Below are 18,672 nucleotides of genomic sequence, written 5' to 3'. Positions count from 1 at the left end.
AATTTCAACCGAAATTTCTATCTCTTGATCATCTGTCTTGTATGTAGTTGAAAGCGAGACAAACGGTCAAAATCGAAATCTCAACCTCGACGTTGGCAACACAGTTCTGCACAACACTAAAATTAAACCCATGAGAGAGAATGTTTGTTTGTATGCAGTCATTTGATTCCAGAGCCTCATCACTAGGCAAAAGAGATCATTGAGATTCAATGATCTGTGTTGTGAGAGTCTTAGTAATGTCGTAAATCAAGATAGCGAGCAGCAGATTTTTATACCATCCATTTATCTCTGAATGGACACACAACCATCAGCCACATCCAAAGGTTCAGATTAAATTAAAATTTAAAAAAAAATTATTCTCTGAATCTTACCTCAACCTTTGACATGATAAACATGTGTCTTTCATCTGGAGAGAAATAGATGGTCCATTTCTGACATAAAATTCCCATATGGCCTCTACTGTAAATATGTGTGATCGTATGAATGAATTTTCTTTTCTTTATCCCAAAAAAAAAAAAAAAAAAATATATTTTCCTCTAATCATCCATTTGCCTTTCATTGGTTTTAAGGTCCATTCAGTTGTTTTACAAGCACCAAACGCACTGGTCAGAGTAGGTGAACATTCAATATATGAAATTGTTAAAGGTAAATATAAGTACAATAATATTATATATCACTAATTTCCTCCCAACGCAACTGAAAAACAGAACTCATAGTTAAGAGCACAAGAAAATTAGCTCCTTGCTGTTTAGGTCAAAGTTGGAAAACATGTGAGGACCACCAGAAGCAGTTTCAGGGTGCAAGAAAAAACCAGCTATTCCACTTCACCCAAGTAATCATCGATTTCCGATGGAGTCAAAACTCTGGAGGAAAAAAAATCAACAATGTTGAAATTCAAGTCAGAATTAAGCAAGAAAGTCATTAGATCTGAACTGCAAGGGGGGAGGAAAAAACTTAAATTCCATCTGCTACATTTGATTCTCGGTGACAAATCATGAATGATACTTGAATTCTTATATGGTTTAAAATTTGAAATCTATTCATTCCTAAGTATATTCCTAATGGTTTTACTTTCATCATGAAGATCATGTGAAATAGGCCATATTAGTGCCATACACTCCAAGGGTCCAATGTCGAACTACTATTTTGGGTGTGATTTTAGAAGGTTCTACCATTTTATGTGAGCCTAAAATAATGTCCTAGAAGTTAAGGACCTAATAAAGTCCTTGAAATCAATCATCAAAACTTGCAGGAAAAGAATGTTCACAAGCTTTGACCAGGAAACTAGGCTTGAAACTGATACTCAGAATACTGGCTATGCATCTAGGGGATATTGTTTTTTGCCTAGGGAGCTTACCACTTTGATAACATTGGTAAATGCACTTATGTATATGAAATGCCAAAGAAAGAATGTGTTCACTTGCCAAGGAAACACATGGTGACTCCCAGAAGATCATGCCTAGAAATATCACAAGTCTAAAAGTATATCATACTAGGAATAAAAACAAAAACTACTGTATCATAGGAGCATTTAATCGATCTTGTGTTCCCTCCCTTCGGTTCTGTATTTACATCAAATAACCACATATTGAGCGTCATTGTGGGATTTTTTTTATTTTTTGGGGGTGGGGGGTTGGTTTAAGATTAAAGAAGAAATGTACCTGAAATTTCCATCAGTGCCAATAATTCCAATCTCGATGTTCTTTGCTGAAATCTGCCCTTCAAACCTACAAATTTGCCCCCAAAAAATCATTAGTAGAAAGAGCAAAGGAATGCTCTAAGCCAATTTACCCAAGTAAGAACAACAGAATATGAACATGCCAACATGCAAGAAAAGAAACAGCTCCTTGCGGATCAGTTATAATCCATATACAATTACTATTATACTTTTTTCTTAAAATTCTGTAACACATCGAAACCTATGAAAAGAAATAGTAATTGCTGTCCTGATCACGACAACCCAAATACCAACCACACCCACCTACCATAAAAGGGGAATGGAATGTAAAGGTGTTCTGAGAAATATTTGCACATTCTGGACCACTTGAATGCGGATAAGCCTATTAAGCTAGAGTAATTTGTAATAATGAGACTGATGAAGATTACACTCTCTGACCCCTCACCAACAGCTGGCTCCTCTCAGTCAAGGGTGACGATGATGGATGCTGGAAGAGAGAGGCTTCCCTATCTCGTGCAATTGACTTAAGGTAGAGAAAATAGGGAATGGAATGAGAATAAGCAGAAGGATGAATGCTTGGTCCGATAGAGGAGACTGTGCTCTCTTACTCAATAGATTAATCAAGTTAATTCAAAGTCTGACACTTCATCAAATAATTTGGCCCTAAAAAAGATTCTAATAGGGATAATCGCTATTCAGGTATCAAACTACCCATTAACCCACTTATCTCCTCCTCCTCTACCAAGTAAAACCCATGCTCACAAGTAAGTAGCCACATGAAGAGAGAAAGTGAGAGAGTCCTACGACTATATTACTAGCCCCAGTTTTGCACATTACGTTCCATTCTCCAGGACCGAAGTTGTAGGGAATGGTAACACCTTGAAGGAAGTACATTATTTGAACTATTTGGTACTTCAGCTGCTCCTAGTGTACCATTATGTAGCAGCACAATTACATTTCTTGCTTCCTCTTGCTTTGGGTTCTTCATCTGGGCAAAGGAATCAAATTTCTCGGACAACGCCGGCATCTTATTTATGATTTCCATCCATCAAAAGCCAATTTGCTAGCTTGGATATCATAAAGCTCGTGATAATTTGCTCCATAGTGCAGATAAGTAGATAACTGCCAGCTTTGATACCAAAAGAGAGAGGCTTCCCTATCTTGGCATGAATGAGTTCAAGGGGAAGAGAATAAGGAGTAACACCTAGGAGGTGTAAGGCTAGTGGGTTAGGACAAAAAGATTACGGATGATTGGTTGTTCTAGAAGAGGTGACCATGACCTCTTACCCAATAGATTAGTAGAGTTGGATTCAAAGACTTGCACTTCATTAGAGAATTCAACTATAAATAAGCTTAAAATAGAGTTGACTACTGCTAACAACTCAGTTATCAAATTACCCACTTAAAGTTCTCATTCCCTACTACTAATGGCTTCTGCAACTAATTAGCCGCGTAAAAATAAAGATAAAAGACTCCCATAACTAATATAACTACACCCACCCAGGTATGTACAGTTATATATTTACTGTTCCGCTAACTAGACCTTTACCAATCGCACAATAATAGTTACTGAATCACAAAACAAGAAAGTCCTGTCTGGACTTACCTGTAGCAGTAGGACAAGGGTTCTAAGAAATACAACATTTTGTTATGCCCCATGCGACAAGAATCTCTTAGGTCAAGAGTCAAGGCAATGAATTGAAATAAAACATAACCTATCAATTTCCTAGAATCTATGACAGCCCAGAAAGACCGGATTACTCAGGAACCAGACCATAATGCAAATAGTCTACATCAAGAGTCAAGGTAACGGGCTGAAATAAGAAGTGAACTACTACAGCACCGAAGAACCAGGACCTGAGTCCAACAGAATGGAAAACACAGGAACAGACTACCATAGATTTTTTTTTTTTTTTCGGGGTAAGCAACAGACAAGTATAGTTATCCTAGGAGACTTGGAAACTGAGATGAACTATAAATTAACAAAGAAAATCTACTCAACCAAACGAAGGAAAATAATACCCCAGATCAAAAGAAGCCACTACTAAAACATGCAAATACAAGAAAGGTGGCATGTTCAAGTCACAAGTTTTACATGAGTTAAAAGAAATCATCACTTGTTTTAAATCAATCAACAAGGGGGGGGGGGAATAGTTCATTCCCTTCATCGTAAGTCTTATGCATTTGCATGTGGAAAACCAAGACAGCGAGAGAGGCTACTCTACTGTAGTTAACTGTGATAAACCACTACTACAACTGGAATGCAGCAGCATCCACAGGGATATGGAAGAGTAAAGGAAGCAATAGGGAGAAATCTCATAAGATGACCCATTGCCTGTAATAAGCCCAACTCAAGGACCCCTCTGATTGGCTATCCAATCATTATCGGCATTTACCCATCATCCTGCCTCAGTAAAAATCCATGATAACAGAGTAGTGAAACAGGAGTAATGTGGTCAAATGTAGCAATTTGGGCAATGCGGTAGGAATATTTTCTTAAAATATTAGATGTAATCTAATGAGATCTCTTGAACCATTCATTTCAATAAACTTGAACTAGGTCTATCATGTGGAATTAGTGAAGACCCTGATTCCCAACTGTTTGACATGTTTAAATGCAGGAACTTCTTTTGACTCAGCAATAAAAGCACATAAGAAAGTCTGATCTTGCTATCACTTTTGAATAGTGATTAAAATGTTTAAAAGAGGAAAATAAGAGTTTAATACCCCTCTTTCAGTGTCAAAATTGCTGTATGCACTGCATCATCAAGCTCCATATCATCAGTGTACCTGCAACGGAAAGGATGATTTTAATCAACTTTGATTACAGGAAACTCAAGTCCTGAAGCAAAACATTCTTGTTACAGGGAGAAAAAACAGAATAGAGAGTGAGACATCACAAAAAACAGGATTATTTAAAATGCAATTAACACAGCAGAAAACTTTGTAGTTTGTCTTGTCCTTATCCAGGTAGTCTATTTGCCCAACTAGAAAACCCGGAAAACGTAAGCTAGGAATTCTATTAGTGCTCCATCTGTTTCCAGGTAAAAACTGCATATAGGAAATTTCTAGGCAAAATCAACAACAAAAAAAGACGTTACGATTTTAATTTAATTTTTTCCTTTTACTGAAACAACAAAACTTAATGCACTCCACCAACAAAGTGCAAGAGAACAACTTAGTTCAATATCTTTCTTCTTCACAAAAAACATACACGTATGTCTTGCTTCAGATTTTGCCCTGAGCAGATTCTATTAATAGAACAATATAAGAAAAAGTAACAATTAGTAACCCCCATCCAATAGCAAACAACCTAAAATATTCAAACCTAGCTCCATATCCTGACAAATATGAATATAGAGTAAGCTTTTATTGCTCAACGTCCTGAGAAACTGCATGGTTGAATGAATTTACTCAGCCAGAAACTTGTCAAAAGGAGCCAAAGCTACATAAAGGTGTGCAAAGGGAATGTATCAGTACCAGGCACACCTCATGCCCTACTTCCATAGGAAATCAAATGGTGAATGAATCATGAATCTACTCAACCAAAAAAAAAGGAGCCATAGTTACATAAAGGTTTGCAAAGGAAAATGTCTTGGGGGCATAGTGCAACTGTGCAAGGCACACCTTGTTCCTTAGTTCGTGCACTATAACAATGTCAATGAAACCTCAATATACCAAAGCAGAAAGCTAAATAGATTTTCACATTGTTCCTTGGTTCATGCATTGTAATAATGTCAGCCAAACCACAATATACCAGAGCAGAAAGCTAAAGAGATTTCCTTCTTTCAAATCCTACAACGTCCAGTCTCTTACACAGCAAAGCAAACTCCAAATCCCAATACTCCAAGACATGAAAATATATCCAAGGGTATTTGGGTGAATAAAATGAAACTATGCATATCATCATATTTACCTCTTCTCAAGAAATGACTTGGCATTAGAGACATTTTTCCCCATAGCAGAAGCTTTCCATGAAAAGTATGACCCGGATGGGTCCACCTAGAGGAAAATGAAAACATCAGACTTGTAAGTTCAGGTTAGCGTAATACAAGCAGAGATAGACGTAACGATTTTTTTTTTTTTATATTTCTTATTTTTGTCAAAGGCCCATATGCCAAATGCAGAGGGTGTCTAAAGGAGTTGTAAGCCTCAAACAAGATGCATGCCATTCACCTCCTACTTTGAAAAGTAGAACCATTACCAACAGCACTAAGCAGTTGGTGGCTTATACCAAAATTATGATCATGCAAAGAATGCATCAAATCTCAGAACATAATGACACCAGTACTTAAACATGTGCAATTATTATGCCATGCAACACTAGGTAATTATATGTTTTTGGTATAAAGTAGCTTGTTTAAAGCCCTAAAAGAGACCTCCAAACTCGAATCATAACAGTAACCAAGTCACAGCCCAATGCAACTCACACTATGAATTCAAAAACCAACTTCAGTTGCTTAACAAATAAAATTGGTCAATTTTAATCCTAAAAAAAAACATCCCAGAAAATACAACCAACCAAAAATCTAAACTCTGGCCAGAGTTTTTATAAAATGCTGAAACAACAACATAAAGCCGTATTCCAACTACATGGTGTCTACAAGAGAGATCTTTGCACCCCAGCAACCTCAATTCAAAGTCATACATGATAAAATGCCTAGGCTATGCACGTTTTCATTTTAAGCCTGCCCCTGGCACTTTTGGTTCCTACCATCTGATTCAAATCACTCTATACTGGAGCATTCCAAGATCCTGAACATGGCCATGCCCATTCATGAACCTTAAAATGTATTAGAGCTAATCCCAACTTAGCACTAATATGGTCATCCCTCACTGCATCTCTCCTAGTGTTTCCACAAATCCATTTCATTATCCTCATCATAGCTACGTTTAGTTTATCTGTATTACATTTCCAACATTCCATAGCAAATGACAACCCTCTCTCCATACATCCGATGTTAATTCTCTTAACGACATCAGCTTCTATATCAATTCATGTGTTTATGATTGAGTCTATATACCTAAAATAATAATATTGCAGGACCTCACTCCCATCAAAATTCACCACCATTCTGCCGTTATAACTTAAGTCGGTAGAATTTACATAACTAGACCAACTAAACTTTTTAACTCACCTAATTTCGTACTTGGCCTAGACACTAGACTTTCAGCCCATAAAATAGGCCTATGACCACACAAACCTATGAAACAAAGGCCCAACACCCATATCTATCAACCGTAGGTTGATTATTGACATATAATAGGCCAACTTGAGATAAAATTATAGTACTCTATTCTTATCAGCCGTAATACATCTAGCATGGTCGAACTCTCTACTTGCTTAGCTATCTTTCTTCCTGTTCCTTTGTTTCTAGTTTGTTATAAAAATCATTATATATCTTTTGGTGCTTACCTTCACAACAACTCTATTAGCTTCACTTTTGGTACATATATACTTTTTTAGATCCTCGGATAGTTAGTCGACGCCTTGTTGGTGTCACCTTGATCTAGGACCCTCTCCAATTCATGCTGATCTTGCCAACTTGATGACTGGATCATCGGCCTCCTTAGTTCATTGTATCATAAAACTAGCCTTCTTAGTCTAAGTAACAGCTTGAACTTCATCATCCCGTCACCAAGTCTCTCTAGTAACAAGATGGTTTCCTTTGATTTCCTTAGAACCTCTTAAGCAACCTTCTTAATAAAAAATGCTATTTTATTCCACACTGCATCAGTGCCTCCCTCAAAATACCAATTTTCTTAACTGACCACTTTATCAGTAAACGAATTCAAGGAATCACCTTTAAGCTCCAGTAACTTATCTCATGGCAAATAGGCTACCATTCTGCATGACAAGACACATAACCAAGACCACCAATCTATGCTGGCCGGCTAGGTCCTCCAAAGGCATAACTTTACAGTCCTTACAAATCAGTCTGTCAGCCCACCTTAGTGGAAGAAATCTATTTGGTTGATAGTATGCTGCCCACTACTGTAAGTAATTATGTACTCCTCCCTCTTTTCTTAAAAAATTATCATAATGTCACAAGCCACAGCAATTAAAATGGAGATCAACTCCTCATTCCTCTCTCCAACGCTAGAGCCTCCATATACATCTTCAAAGCCTCTACTATCTCTCCCCACATGACCATCATATAACACTAACCCCTGTCCCCAAAAATTAATAGTAGTTTCTCTTTGACTAAATCCTTGCACTAATCCATCCACATCTCCCAAAAATTGTTAACTTGCTGCTTTCATCCAGTCTACTTGGGTTCATATATGCCAAATGTATTGACATACCCCTTCTACATCACAAGCTTGAAGGGTTATTAAACTATCCTCAATTTTCTTAAGGAGTTAAGGTACACTGCATCATTCTTAATTCTTAAGATCATACCCACTAGTATGCCCTCCCCACTTTTATTATTTAGATCTCCTAATACCACAGTCTAAAGTCACCAAAGTCCTAGCTCTTCCACACATCCATCTAGTCTCTTGAATGCAGTCAATATCAATGCTCCTCCTCATAACATCTATATGGCCTATGACCTGTTAAGGATCCAATCCTTCAATGCTCCAAGATACTAATCAAATCTTACACTAGTGAACCAGCTTCATTACTTGCACTTGTCCACCATACACCCAAGCATATTAATCACAGCATCCAGCCATCCACGCATCCGAGTGTTGATGTAGCACATGGCTTCAATGGGACAGCCTAGCATAAGATTGTATTTAAAATAAATACGCTCATAAAAAAGATCCATGCAAAAGGCGGTGGTTGGATATATTAAGTTGCTGGCTGCCTGTCTGTCAGACTGTCACACCAATAGAAGCCAGCATTGTAGGAACTGTATACCACAAAATTGTAAAAAAATCTCCAAAATGACTTCCACACAAGTCAAGCAAATAAAAAAATGCTTTAACCATGTAAAAAAAAAACAAAAACTAATTAAACCCTACAGCCTCAAACCAATTGACTCACACCAAAGAGGATGGGGAGAGAAAAGGAATAGCCAGCATGTCATGCTCTGCAAATCAATTAGCAAGGTAGAAGATAATAAGCATCAACATGCAAAGTATCACTAAGCATTATTTGAAACGAGGGATCCAAATCTCACAAATACGGCAATTAGCATGCAAGATAGAAGAGGGAAGTGGAGGAATGGGAAAAAATCCAAGTTCTAGGATCCATATCTAAAACATTACATTGCTAACACATGAGAAAAAAATTGCACTTAGTATTAGCATGTACCACATAATGGCACTCGAGATTAGCTTAATATAATTAAGATTGTGCATAAGTGATGCAAATCAGAATTTACATACCTGATATAATTGTGGACCATCAGCATCAAACCCAGCAACAAGCAGTGAAACTCCAAAAGGTCTTACACCACTGCCAACAGGCACAGGAAAAAAGAAATGACACTAGCAATTAGCCAATTACATGAGTGAAAGCTCACAACTTAACTATCAGCTGCAATTCCAAGCTAACTACTTCTAACACGTCCCTACTTTGAATTCTCCGAAGTGAAGACATTGCTTATAGCCTCAGCATTCAAGTTCCTCAGGCCCTCAGATATTTCAAGTCTTATGGATTAAAAATTAATTCTATAAAACATCCAATTAACTTTGTAAAACTAGCCAAATTGTAACCAAATCACCTCAACCATGAAAGCTTTTGCTTTTATACTCGCCTTTTCAGAAAACAGTTGACTGGATACAAATTCAATGCCAGGCACTAGTTCCACAGAAAAAGGTGATGAAAACTATGCTTTCATTGACCAAGCACAGCCCACTCCCCCCCCCCCCCAAAACCCCAGGAAAAAAAAAACAGAAGAAGAAAGAAACCAACATCCTTTCTTCAAGAAATAGTTGCAGCAAAATAAATCTGTGGAAGAAGGAAAATGACTACCCAGATTGAGTGAACTCCTGCATAACAGCTGCAGTTTCTCTAACAAGTTGTGTAACAGGAATCTGTTCCTGTAATGACCACGTTGCATATGAAGTCAGAATCACAGCAAACCAAAACAAATGAGTACTAATTGGAAAAGATTTTACATACTTGCACAACCACAAGTTATCCATGTATGGGCATGCATGGCTTTGCCACATGGAAGCATGTAGCAAGGAATGGTCTGGATTGGCCTGACATACCAACTTTCAGACTATTAACTCAGCTCATCTTTGTCCTAATTAAATGGGATCAGTCACATGGGTCCTTTTTCTCCAATTGGCTATATTCAAAGCTAAACTTGTGACAAATCCTAATTCCATGGAATCAGTTACATGGCTTAAAGCTTAGTGCTGAAATAAATAATTCCTCTCTTTACTTCTGCACTCTGGCTTTGAGAGTCTGAGACCCAAATTGCATGCTAAGCCCCAAGAAAATTAATGTTTAGTTTGACAGTACGCATAGCAGTAAAAAACAAAATGATTTTATGAGTCATTGTACAGCCCCACAACTTCGCTTGGATTTTTCAGTGTATGCTGAGGAAGAAGAAAAAAATTCTATTGACAGCACAACTAGATAAAACATTCACTTCTGCAGATAAGATAAAATTTAGAAGCCAGAACTTAGCATACTTGGCTTAAGAAGAAGCACAATATTCATCCTAATATTCGGCAACTTCATAATTCAAGATAAATGAAAAGATTTATCTACTTGTCACCAAGCATCCATGCAATATTTCTTATTTTTCACATTTGAAACAAAAAGTCCCCCCCCCCTCAAAAAAAAAAAAAAAGATAAGTGAAACAATAAAATAGAATAAAAGAATTATTCATAAATCAGTACAGTAAGGACTGCAGAATGCTTATTGAGGCTACACAAAATCATAAACAGCTGGAACTGCATCATTTGGAGCTGCTATATCCATGGGCACACCCATGGAAAGTATGAATTGTGGTAAAATAATGGTCATGGTTGCAATGATCAGAGTCGAGGGATCAAACTAGTACCAGCTGATCTGTAATGAAATGGTTCACCTGATCGATAGCCAATATTTGAAATCCCCTATTAAATGATATTTTTGCCAATGTAGTGTAACTTTTAATTTATCACAAGAGCACCACATCTAAACTTATATTGTTTAATTTGTTTTGTTAAAACTAGATACCCAATAAGAAGATCAATTATCAAGTTTTCACAGAGAACTAGTCTAAAGTAACTGTAATTTGCAGTTGGAATTTGATATAACTTGTCAACAGGAAAGGTTTACATTCCAAATAGTTTCCTTTATATATTTTAAGCCTTTCACACGTTTTTACATCAAAGAACACTTTGAATACTAAATTCCTTTTGAACTTTTCCCTTCCAATAAATTCTCAAGACACGTCTATGACCATTTTTCATGAATTTACATCAAAAGAGGTTGACGCAAAAAAGCAACCTATGGACCCAAACTCTCACTCAACAGCCACATCTAGAGAAAAGGGGGAAAAAATAACAACAGATAACTTTTTGAAGAAATATCTGAATCATGCAAGAAAGGGATAAAAGTACTTTGTATAGTCTGTAATATTGTTGTGCCTGCTTCCGACTTTTCCGGACCAGAACTCGAAAATCAGGGCCCATGCCACTGCAATCAACAGAGAAAAATAAGGATTGTGAACTTTAAATATAAATATGGACGGTCAATAGATTGGGAAGTTCAAAGATAACAGCAGTAAATGTGTAATATTTAAACAGGGAAAAGTGATTATATAATTCTTTTAACATCATAGAAGGAAGAAGGCATGTCAAGGTTACATCAACATCATTGAAATCATTATCCGCTAGCAAGGAACTGTAATGTTAACACTTTCTCTCACTGTGCAGTAGTGAAGTTGCATCCCTATAAGTTTGAGAGAAGCCAGAAGAGAAGAATAAGTAGAAAAGCAAATGCAGCAAATAACCCACAAGAGAAAGAGGAAAATGACAACTTCACACTTCAAAGAACAAAAACATAGGAGACATTTACCCTTTGCACAGAGTGCGTTTGGTTGGAGATGATTTTTTCAGGCAACTCTATTTTTTACTTGTGCGGTAAGCTAGTGTTTAGGGCCATCATCTCCCACATCTGGACAAAAAGAATATTCAAAGATGGACCTTCAAATCCTCTTCTTCTGATGCAATTTGGAAAGCCATCTAATCTAATGTCAGCTCCAAGCTTCAGTGGCTTCATTAGGATTCTCTCTTAGACTCTCCCAATAACAGGCATAATGTTGCTTCCTAAGGTTTAGATGATTCTGTCTTTCAGTCTCCTAGACCTAGCCTGCCTTTGAGGATTTGCAAGGCTGGAGTCTTGAAACAACATCTCCCTCCTCCCCCGGCAAACTAAAATGATGACAACACAGCAGGAACGTTTGAATAACATTAACTGACCACCATATGGATCCAGAATACTACACAAATTATGGAAGCAATTGGAAGTCCAAAAATCTTTCTTGATATCATAAAAGAAATACCATAATACCATTACATTGCTTTGACATTCACCTTCTTAATTACGACTACACATGCATGATGCATGGAGGTGATCACAGAGTCACCCGAAGTATACAATGAATGATTGGGTTGGTCGTAAGGAACATGGGTAGGATTAAACATGGAAGGACAACTGGCACAGAAGATTAGCCTGTGACACTCCTGTCCAGCACTGAAGCAACTAATATCTACTAAAAGTGGATCGATCAGCCATTACTTTGAAATAATTAATGTGAAAATAAAGGAAGAATCAATTAGACCAAAATTATTCTGAATGGTGAATTGGACAGAATTAAACCATGGAATTCTTAATTACATCCTTCTATCAGTCACAGGAAGCAAGAAGGGAAGGTGCCTTCCTGCTAAACAAAACATGGGAAAAACAGACAACATAAATATGGCTCAATAAATCCAAGGATATATGGCATTTTTTTTTTTTTTTTGAGTACTTTAATTTACTTGGGATCATACCACGTGCCTAAGGAAGAAAAGTAGCATGCTGATATGGCATGCAGCAATAGACTTAATAAGTATATCACTTTGATCATGGGTTCATGGGATATATAAAACTACCATATGCTAACTAACAATGAGGAAATACATAAACTCAGTTATGGAAAAGCGTAATGCCCATAACCAACATGGAAAACAAAGCTAACATTCATAATTAAGAATTTTAGATCAAATCAATCCAAAAGTGAATGAAGAACTCAATATTATTTATTCTTCTTAGCCAAGACATGCGAATTTTGGACCTATAGCATCAATAAAAGCAATCTGTCCTTCCTAGTTAGTAATTAGTAACAAATGAGTGTAGAAATCAACCTGTATACAACTCCTATATTTGGGGTCAAAAGCTGAATCTTTTGAACCTGCAGTTAAGAAAATGAAATTTTTAAATCACCGTATTCGCACTCCATCCCCATAATACTTCTTATTCACTTTGGAGGAGAAAAGATGGAGAAAGGGAAGACAGTAGAAGATGATTCAGGTTGGCATTTTCACGCAAAAACTGGAAAGCTTAATGATTAACAAGGAGGTAAACAAGGACATGGCAACTGGGATGATATAAGTCTTGAAAATACAAAAACAATGAATTGCTTAAAAAAAAGGATTCTGTGACAACGTTTGCACTGAAAGTTCTAATTTATTGTCAATCAAAAGGCCAAACAAAGAGGGATCAACTAATGTATGCAGCACATCATCTTAAATGTGAATGATAAAATACAAAGGTTGGAGGACAAGGAAATGAGTGCCCCCCCAAAAAAAAAAACTATGATCTTCCCTTTCTCAGGCTCCAGCTTTCCTGTGCTTAACACTAAACAGCAGTAACAGGAAGGTACCAAATTCTGTGATGGCCACGACTGTATTATGAAGATAAAACAAAAGCCACAAGGAGTATCAAATGGGGTCCAATTCTTCATCACTGACTTTTTTCCATGATATGTAGTCACTAGATATCTTGTATTACTCAATCTCATTAGAGGCTGGCTGTGCGCTCAGTGTATTCCACTTTAATAAGTAGCAGTCATTTATCCCTCTGGAGAGAACATTTTGCGTTCTCAAGTTCTCAACTAAAATTTGAATAGTTCAGTTCACATCTTTATCATTTTTAAGGCAAGATACTCAATTATGGAGGAAGCATAGGAGTCCGCAGGGCCATTAATAATGAAGCCAAGCTTTTTCACGGCTTCATTCATGTGGACGCCTCAACAACTATGACTGTGCAATTACTCACAAGGACAAATCTTGTAGCATGATAACTAAAAAACTAACCAAATTTTGGGTGTGCTTGATAGATTCCTTAACGCAAGAGCAACGGAGCACAGAAGCAACAGAGCAAACGCTTAAAATAGTGTAAATATAAGAATCAACAATTCAACTGCCACTGGTGAAACTTATAACTAATCATGGACAAAAAGAAGCCAAATGCCTCGTCCTAGAAGACAAAACTTAAATGGAGAAGGCAGTGCTATAATGAACACTATTAAAGAAACATCTATAGAAGTATGAATTTTTTTTCTTTTTTGAAATTAAAACTGCAAGAGAGGAAAGTAGAAGAATAGTAAATCTAGCACGAATTTAAAGCCTGGAACTCCACCATGATATGCCAATCCAGCCTGGTCCCTGATTGAGTTCATATAGGTACCATTGATCATAATCTAGATTGACCAATCTAGCCAGTCTGATTCCAATGCTTGAAATCATGAAATATGGACTTGAAAATATAGGAATCTATACACTTGAATATGTAGGATCAGAATATAACTCACAGATGTTTCATCCACCAAGATCGATGGTAATTTCTTCTCTGTCGCAATAACAACCCCATTGGAGGCTGCAACAACCATCAAAGGTATATTATACTGATTACTTTGATAAATAACAAGGAAATCCTTGCTTGTACCATTCATTGACAGATACAAATAAAGAAACAGCATTAGAAAGGAAAGCAGGGCAACCAAATAAAGAACTACAGTTGATGCATTGAAACCATAGAATTGGATGACTATCAGCAACTTTCATCCAATTCTCAAGGAGAAACTCATCTGACCAATGTTATGTATAGATTTCTATCTACAACAAACTCAGCCTTAACAAAAATAAGTGGGATCAGCAAACAGATTTCCATCTATAACTACAAAAAGGTGTGCAACAATGTGTAGAATGAAGAGGAACCTTGGAAGATGGATGTTCCACAGTTCCATTAGCAATACCGTCACCAATATCTCCATATATATCAAATCTGATTGGAGCACAATTACTTCATCATACAACATATGAACATATTCAAGGATGTTCATTTGTAAATATTAATGCCCTTGCTAACATAATATGGAGATTCAGTAGCAATGCCTTCCCCAAAGGAAATGGGTACCTCAATAAAGTAGGAACTACTAATGGAGTGTGGGTCAAAGAAGGCTGGGTGGAAGAACACAATCAGATTCTGCAAAAAAAATTGAGAAGAGAAAACATTTATGGAAAGTGATGCGTCTTTTCAATTTTAAGGAATACTTAGAGACTGGAAGTCAAGCTATAGGTTTCCTACAGCATACTCCATGCTTCCTATGAAAAGATTTATGGAGAATGACTTGTCCAGCAGAATGGCTCAATTGTCATTTAGAAGAAATCTCCTATATTATGAGATTGAATAGTACTAACATCTTTCAGATGTTGTAAAATGTTCATATTGATTGGTCAGTATAAGACTCAAGAAGATGGAAGTTTGGTTCCACAAGACTATATCCTGTCAGTGTCTAACGGAAATTTCATCGAATGAATCATCCATAAGGGAGAGGGCATGTACATAAAAGATCCAGGTTGTCCCAACAGCAGCTGTCTTTGAATAGATGGTTGCTGAAGAAGTACCTGACTACTGATATGATTTAAAAGAAAGGGTTAAATGTTATCCTTATTTTAAGGTGGATGAGACTGCATGCAATATGTTTCTCAACTATGAGAGCAAAGAAAGAGCATGGTCTTATAATTTATGCCAGATACATGGTAATAGTTGGGGTTCCCTTGGGAAATGAAGCATGTACTCGCCGAATGACTGGAAATTAAGATATCAAATACTCCTAGAGCTACTTAAGAATAAGCTTAATCCTATTGTGAGTGAAATAAAAATAGAAGGCTCCTTTAAGATACAAGGAGAAGATTTCCATGGTTATGGTTGGATGTTTAGCAGCTGCTGATCGACAGAGCATGTGAAACAAACAAAGCTCAGCAAGTAGTCAAAAATTCATTTTGTCAGAAACAGGTGAGACCTTTTGAAATTGTGTTGATTACAATTATGTCTAGCCAGCTTTCCATTTTTTCCATAGAGAGGCTGATCCACATGCTTATGGTTCTTCAACAAAACCAAGAACCACCATAGCCATATCCCAACAAAATGAGGTTCTTCACCATCATTTAATGTCAATATTCTTTTTGGTTTTAAGCAACAAGAAAATAAGGACCTAATTCCTTCAACAAAATCAAAGGAAATTTAAACTCCAACCAATCCAACATTCCAACACTTTTGGGAGGAAAGTTCTCCTCCTGCTTGTACATGCAGGTGAAAGTAATGACTTAGCTGAGAAAGCACTAAAAACAAAGACTGAGATACAGTACATAGTTTATTGGCACATCCCACAACTGCTTAATAAGATCCACAGAGAAGATGAGGAAGTCTGAGGGGGTAAAACTTAAAATATTAAGTCCACAGGGCGGAAAACTGAAAATTATCCAATTACAATTTCACAATTCCACATATCTTATTACCGGGGGAAGTAAGTGGCCTAAAAATGATTGTGATATATGAACTATGAATGCAATTACTCGTGAAACAACTTGTTAGGTATGATATCAATTGAACAACTACATTCATTTGCAATTGGCAGTTGCACAAACCATGGTATTCCTCTTTCGAATCTAATAGCACGTTTCAGGCTTTCCGCAGTTACACTTACCCCTCATCATTTTCGGGAAAAAAAAAACCATTTTAACTACTTGTAATTTTCTCAGGCCCCATATGATATACCATGTTGATAATGCTCAAGAGATTACAACTTGTAAACAAACGCTATCCTTTCAGCATAATAGAACAGTCCATTCGGATGGATGGAAGACGATGCTTCCCTATGCTTGCTGGAGTTCCTATATGTCTAAACGCCTACATTTTACTAGTACCACGAATAACTGAGATGTCTGAGACCAAAACTTTCTAATAGCACACAAAAAAACAGCCTTACGCATATTTCTTCCTACCCAAGGCAGTAAAGTTAGTAAATTGCTAGGATCACCCAGTTGGGCTATCTAAATCTAATCTATATATCATAACTATGCAGCTTACGAACAAGAAATTGAACAGTTCAAGAAAAAATTACTAACCCAAAATGTGCCAATACGGAAACCAAAAGCATATTCATCCAAAACAAAAAAAGGCCAGAAGCGCAGAAGACACTCAAACACAGCATGGATACCTTTAATCCCTAGAGATGTCTGCCCAGAACCGACGGCCATTAATGCATATTCGATCTGAACGAGCTTCCCTGACGGACTGTTTCAAATAATTACATGGAAGTACAGAAACAAAGTAACGTGGTCAAACCACGAGATCGTCACAAATAGACCAAAATGAAAGCAATTGTTAGTCTTCAAGGAATATCAAGCATACCTGAAAGTAGTAAGCGAAAAAGAATACTGGCTATCTCCCATTACTAGAGAACGCGAGCGAGCGAGAGAGAGAGAGAGAGGGTGAAGGGTGAAGTCTGAAGTGTGAAGACTTGCGAAGAAAGAAGGAAAAAACGGAAGCCCCTGCGCGACAAAAACGATCAACTTTTACGTTGTTTATTTTTTTCGCAAATGGGGAGAGAGTTCTCTACGCTGCTGGTGTGTGTAGGGAGCTGCTCGCGATTCCAAGTTTCCAACACCCTGTGTTTGGAAGGCGAGAAAATAAAAAAAAAAAGTGGTACCCAAATCCCAATACAACTTTTTTTCCTGTGACCGAGAAAATGAGTGTGTGGATCTTTATTTATAGAAATGTTTAATGTACCAAATGGAGGTGTTGAATTAGGTTGCAATGCTTATCAAATGCAATTTTGTGTGATATTTAAATACTTAACTCAATGTTTGAAATGTTTATATTTAGGGTGTAACTCTGTAATTATAAGAATTTGGCCCCGATGATCCGAGCCCATCTCTAGTCTACCTTAAGCTCGAACAAGCTTGGGCTACATCTTTCAATCGTAAAAGTAGGTTAGAATTGGCAAATGCAAGTCTTGAGTTTGGCTTGTGTTATGCAAGGATTGAAGGTAATAAGTATTCCATTATTTTTATTTCTTCATACATTTTTTTTTTTGGGGGGGGTTTAACTTGAGTGAATTTGTTCTCCATCATCAAATAATGATTGTATTGAATAATCAAATGCTTTTCCTTGGGGAAAAAAAAATCCAAATCAAACCAAAAACCGCTAAGTTGGATATATGCTGGGGTTCGAAGCAATAATTGGATTAAGGTTTGCCTAACCAAGCCTAACCCTATTCCAACCCTAGGTTAGATGGAAAATTAGATAAAACCTTGGTTATCCAATTTGAGACAACTCGTGCAAGTAGATGCAATGTCATCCCACTTTCAATCCACGATGACTTGTTGGATTAAGTCCTCAATAAGGTAGAAAACCTACACCTAAATAATTATAAGATGAACCACAATATTATATATTGACAAACAATCAAAGTAGTTTTGTCCTTCACCTTCACTAGGCACATAGCAATATATAAATGGCCCAAAAATGAGATTTTCCACACTTGCTAGAATATTGCCGATTTTATGGTAAAATGCTGGTAGATATCATCGGATATTCTTGCTTTCTTTCATCTACAACTCAAAGAAAAACCAAAGGTTATGATGTTTGGAATAGTCAGATTTGATTGACTAGTACTTGTGTTCGGCATAAACCAAAAGTTCAAACTCTTATATCCCTCCAGAGATATTTTATTCTTTTGTTTGAGATACCAAAATTGATTTCACTTCA

The 18,672-nt window shown here is 36.9% G+C and overlaps 1 protein-coding gene across 1 annotated transcript; it reads right to left on the bottom strand.

Annotated features, from left to right (window-relative positions):
- Window positions 1-590: 590 nt before the first annotated feature.
- On the bottom strand, window positions 591-17,466 carry LOC149000488 (proteasome subunit alpha type-2-like). The gene is made up of 11 exons (XM_089139481.1): window positions 17,314-17,466; window positions 17,120-17,196; window positions 14,429-14,493; window positions 12,981-13,027; window positions 11,193-11,268; window positions 9,603-9,670; window positions 9,014-9,083; window positions 5,595-5,680; window positions 4,406-4,468; window positions 1,662-1,727; window positions 591-863 (listed from the first exon to the last, which is right to left on the bottom strand). The coding sequence occupies exons 1-11, from the start codon at window positions 17,352-17,354 to the stop codon at window positions 815-817; spliced, it is 708 nt and encodes a 235-aa protein (XP_088995607.1). The 5' UTR covers window positions 17,355-17,466; the 3' UTR covers window positions 591-814.
- Between the last annotated feature and the right edge of the window lie 1,206 nt (window positions 17,467-18,672).

The sequence above is a fragment of the Hakea prostrata genome, chromosome 11 (assembly GCF_041222555.1).
Source record: "Hakea prostrata isolate BN-2017 chromosome 11, UWA_Hpros_2, whole genome shotgun sequence".
Lineage (NCBI taxonomy): Eukaryota > Viridiplantae > Streptophyta > Magnoliopsida > Proteales > Proteaceae > Hakea > Hakea prostrata.
The sequence above is the reverse complement of the archived record's forward strand: the minus strand, read 5'-3'. Positions and strand labels throughout refer to the sequence as shown.

Excerpts from the sequence above, each read along its gene's own strand:
- LOC149000488 (XM_089139481.1), bottom strand. The coding sequence starts at position 17,354 with ATGGGAGATAGCCAGTATTCTTTTTCGCTTACTACTTTCAG. Across the intron at positions 17,197-17,313 it reads TTTTCGCTTACTACTTTCAG|TCCGTCAGGGAAGCTCGTTC; the intron begins GTATGCTTGATA and ends TATTTGAAACAG. Across the intron at positions 9,671-11,192 it reads AATATTACAGACTATACAAA|GAACAGATTCCTGTTACACA; the intron begins GTACTTTTATCC and ends TGGTCATTACAG.